This window comes from Nicotiana tabacum, chromosome 17 (genome assembly GCF_000715075.1).
Source record: "Nicotiana tabacum cultivar K326 chromosome 17, ASM71507v2, whole genome shotgun sequence".
NCBI classification, from domain to species: domain Eukaryota; kingdom Viridiplantae; phylum Streptophyta; class Magnoliopsida; order Solanales; family Solanaceae; genus Nicotiana; species Nicotiana tabacum.
Genome location: NC_134096.1, coordinates 62,123,574 through 62,127,576, shown reverse-complemented (window position 1 = coordinate 62,127,576; position 4,003 = coordinate 62,123,574). Strand labels below are relative to the sequence as shown.

The window sequence follows — 4,003 nt, the reverse complement described above, 5'->3', positions numbered from 1 at the left end:
ATAGTTTTTAATACACAATCTGATTTTCTGGTAATTAATCCATTTCCTTTTTTGTTTTGTTTTGAAATTGTATTTAGGAATTGATTCCTTCTTTTTATTAAAAAGGTAAGTAATTTATTCTTAAATTACGGGTGTATATAAGCATGAAACAGAGATAGCCTAGACCATTAATTAGCCTTGTAAGTAAAGTGGTTTAATATGGGGCTTCTTAATTAGGAGCATCAATGGCTTTCTTCTTAGTTGCTGTTGCAGTGATTTTTGGATTTTGCATGTTGTGTACTGCTTTATTTAGATGGAATGAGATCAGGTACAGTAACAAAAGTTTGCCTCCTGGAACTATGGGTTGGCCACTTTTTGGTGAGACTACAGAATTCCTAAAACAAGGTCCAAGCTTCATGCAAAACCAGAGAGCCAGGTATGTATGTATATATGTATGTATGTATGTATGTGTGTGTTTGTGTGTGTATACACATATCACATTTCTTCTTTTTCACTTATAATCAATGAGGTCGTAGTCTGAATGTCGAAAAATTTTGTTTGGTATATTGGTGAAAAAAATTATTATGTATATTAAATTGTCGAATCTCCCTAACATAAGGGAAGTGTCTAAAATCAAATGCCATGGTATTCTAATATTGTTTTTTAATTTCCTTGTTAGAATTTCTGGTTCTGCCACTGAATTCTCAATTCACTAGCGTAAGGACCAGATCTTCCAGTTATGCTTCACAAATCACATTCACAAGTGTTTTATATTTCTATGCTTTATTATATCATGCCCTTTGATAACATGCTATTTCCATTGATATCATATTGAGCCCTCATTTAGACAAAAGTGATAACCTCTAATTGAATTCCTACCTAAGTGATATGCATATGTTTTTGTGTAACAGGTATGGGAATTTTTTCAAATCCCACATACTTGGTTGCCCTACGATTGTGTCAATGGATCCAGAGTTAAATGGATATATTCTGATTAATGAGGCAAAGGGACTGGTTCCCGGTTACCCACAATCCATGTTAGACATTTTAGGAAAATACAATATTGCAGCAGTCCATGGTGCTGCTCACAAGTACATGAGAGGAGCATTACTATCTCTAATCAGTCCTACTATGATTAGAGACCAAATTTTGCCAAAAATTGATGAGTTTATGAGATCCCATTGGAGCAATTTGGAAAACAATGTCATTGATATTCAAGAAAAGACCAAAGATGTGGGTATATAAATACGAGCTTTGCAAAATCTTATGAGAAGTCTTGTTTTGATTTGTTTTCATCTATATATAAATATATATTTTCTTTTTCTTTTTTTATAACGGCGGTGTAGTGTCAGTTTTACGGATATTGACTATTCTACAAGATATCTATTACTTTTCATAATACCAACAAGGCTTAGACAGATAAAAAGAAATCATTCACGTTTTTTGTCTCCACCGTGATCTAGTAAAGTGCTAACAATTTTTTTTTTTTTTGTTATCCCTCCACACCCCCACAAACCTCCCCATGCAGATGGCATTTCTCTCATCATTGAAACAAATTGCTGGGATTCAATGTAGCTCAATAGCTCAAGAAATAATGCCTGAATTCTTCAAGCTTGTACTAGGGACTATTTCACTTCCTATCAACCTTCCCAACACAAATTATCGTCGTGCATTCCAGGTAATTAACTGATTAATTAACGTATATATACCCTAACAGCATAATGAATTTTTACATTATAAGTGTATTTTAACATGTTGTAGCAGGTTATTAATCTACCTTATTATTTAACTCACCAATCTCATTTCTTATGAACAATTACTTGTAATCATCTTCTAGATACAAATTAACACTATCCGTGTATAGAAATGATTAAAATCTTAAATAACCTATTTACTCGTGAAATCTTTAATAATAACAAAATATTTGTATGTGTCCAGGCGAGGAAAAACATTGTCAGCTTACTGAGGAAACTAATAGAAGATAGAAGAACTTCCAAGAAAATCCAACAAGACATGCTTGGTTTTATGATGAATGAAGAAACAAATAGATACAAATTAACAGATGATGAGATGATTGATCAAATCATAACCATTTTGTACTCTGGATATGAAACTGTCTCCACTACTTCTATGATGGCCATCAAATATCTTCATGATCATCCAAGAGCTATTGATGAACTTAGAGTAAGTGAAATTACCAATTAAATATCGACATTATATTGTTTGATTAATTCATCTGATTAATTATAATTCTACAGAAAGAACACATGGCAATCAGAGAAAAGAAAAGGCCGGAGGATCCTATTGATTACAATGATTATAAGGCAATGCGATTCACGCGCGCTGTAAGTGTGACATATTTATATTTGGATAATATTGATTGTGAAATGATTAATGTTAGAAATCCAATCTTTAAATTTCTGTGATGCAGGTGATCTTTGAGACCTCTAGGTTAGCAACAATTGTAAATGGTGTTCTTAGGAAAACCACACAGGATATGGAAGTAAATGGTAAGTCGGTCTGGGACAAAATCTTGTGTATAATAATAAGTTAAGCTATACTATTACTGTAAATAATATCACGTAGTTACTATATATAACTTGAATCCTTATAATATAATTGGTAATTCTCTAATTATGGGCATCAGCACTGGGTCGTTTACTATTTTTTCTTTTTATGCTTATCGTGAGGAAGAGAAAGAATATGACTCTCCAAAGACCTCTATGTTTTATTTATATATATATCTCCTATCTTTTGTTAATGACCCCCTATGAAAATTGTCATGTAACTGAAATAACAGTACTGATTACAAAACCAAATCTCGCGCTTATTGACGACACTTTCATTTAGTAATATATATTACCAACAACTGATTATTACGAATATATGCGCTCTAATGGTGTAATGTCGTGGAAATTTAAGATAATGCCCCATATTTAATTTGCACGTGTTCGCTATATATTACTCTAGGTTATACATGCTCACAATAAGTAAAAGGACAAAAGACGCAATTTGATCTGAAAAGGGATGTGTACAGTTTTCACGTAAGATTAGCATATTTCCTCAAATAAGTATTACTACATAAATAGTTATTTGATGTGTTCTTTTTATGGCAGGATATATCATTCCCAAAGGATGGAGGATATACGTGTATACAAGAGAGGTTAATTATGATTCAAGGTTTTATCTCGATCCATATACCTTCAACCCATGGAGATGGCTGGTTAGTACTTATATAATTTATGAATTAACAATATTATAATTCACGATTATTTTTCTTTAGCTTCTAATTCGAGGCAGATTTAGGATTTATAATCAACAGTAAATTATATTTTATGCCTGTGCATACACATATATATAGGCAAAGTAGTGCATCCATTGCAACCCTCTAGATTAATTCACTTCTAATTTTAATTTTTTAATATATAAATTAATATGACAAAAAATGGCTGCAAAAATGTAGGATAAGAGCTTGGAGTACCAAAATTCTTTCTTGATATTTGGAGGAGGTACCAGACTATGTCCTGGAAAGGAACTCGGGGTAGCAGAAATTTCTACATTTCTTCATTACTTCGTAACAAGATACAGGTAACAAATAATTAAACCCCGGTTCGATTAATTCAAAATTATTATTTACTTAATTAAATAGACGGGCACATGACATGACTCCAAATATATTTAATTGTAATTTCCTGTTTGAGTATAACTTTGTTAATGTGGTGTTTTGCAGATGGGAAGAGGTTGGAGGTGATAAACTTATCAAATTTCCCAGAGTTCAAGCACCAAACGGTCTGCGGATTAGAGTTTCGACTTACTAAACACCGATTTATTCATGTACTGAAAAAGCATAGTGCAGCAAGAAAAGAGGAATTGGGATGTAAAATTTACAGTTCTCGCAAACATAATCAATAAGGAATTAGACCTCTCTTTTTTTCGGCGGAGATATTCATGAGTTCCTTCGTGCATTAAAGCAGTACTTTTTATTTCTACTAGTATTAGAGCCTTTTGGCAAGGAAGCAAAAAA

At 32.4% G+C, this 4,003-nt stretch overlaps 1 protein-coding gene across 1 annotated transcript; it reads left to right on the top strand.

The window, feature by feature from the left end:
• The first annotated feature begins 224 nt into the window (after window positions 1–224).
• Window positions 225–3,797, top strand: LOC107780292 (cytochrome P450 85A1-like). Its single transcript, XM_016600823.2, has 9 exons — window positions 225–415; window positions 891–1,212; window positions 1,508–1,657; window positions 1,918–2,163; window positions 2,238–2,324; window positions 2,411–2,489; window positions 3,096–3,202; window positions 3,443–3,567; window positions 3,710–3,797. Exons 1-9 carry the CDS (start codon window positions 225–227, stop codon window positions 3,795–3,797), a joined length of 1,395 nt encoding a protein of 464 aa, XP_016456309.2.
• Window positions 3,798–4,003: the final 206 nt, after the last annotated feature.

What these genes read in the sequence shown, in the direction of transcription:
- LOC107780292 (XM_016600823.2), top strand. Translation starts at nt 225, where the DNA reads ATGGCTTTCTTCTTAGTTGCTGTTGCAGTGATTTTTGGATTTTGCATG. An exon ending in ATTATCGTCGTGCATTCCAG is followed by an intron (nt 1,658 to 1,917) that starts GTAATTAACTGA and finishes GTATGTGTCCAG; the next exon opens with GCGAGGAAAAACATTGTCAG. An exon ending in TACTTCGTAACAAGATACAG is followed by an intron (nt 3,568 to 3,709) that starts GTAACAAATAAT and finishes GGTGTTTTGCAG; the next exon opens with ATGGGAAGAGGTTGGAGGTG.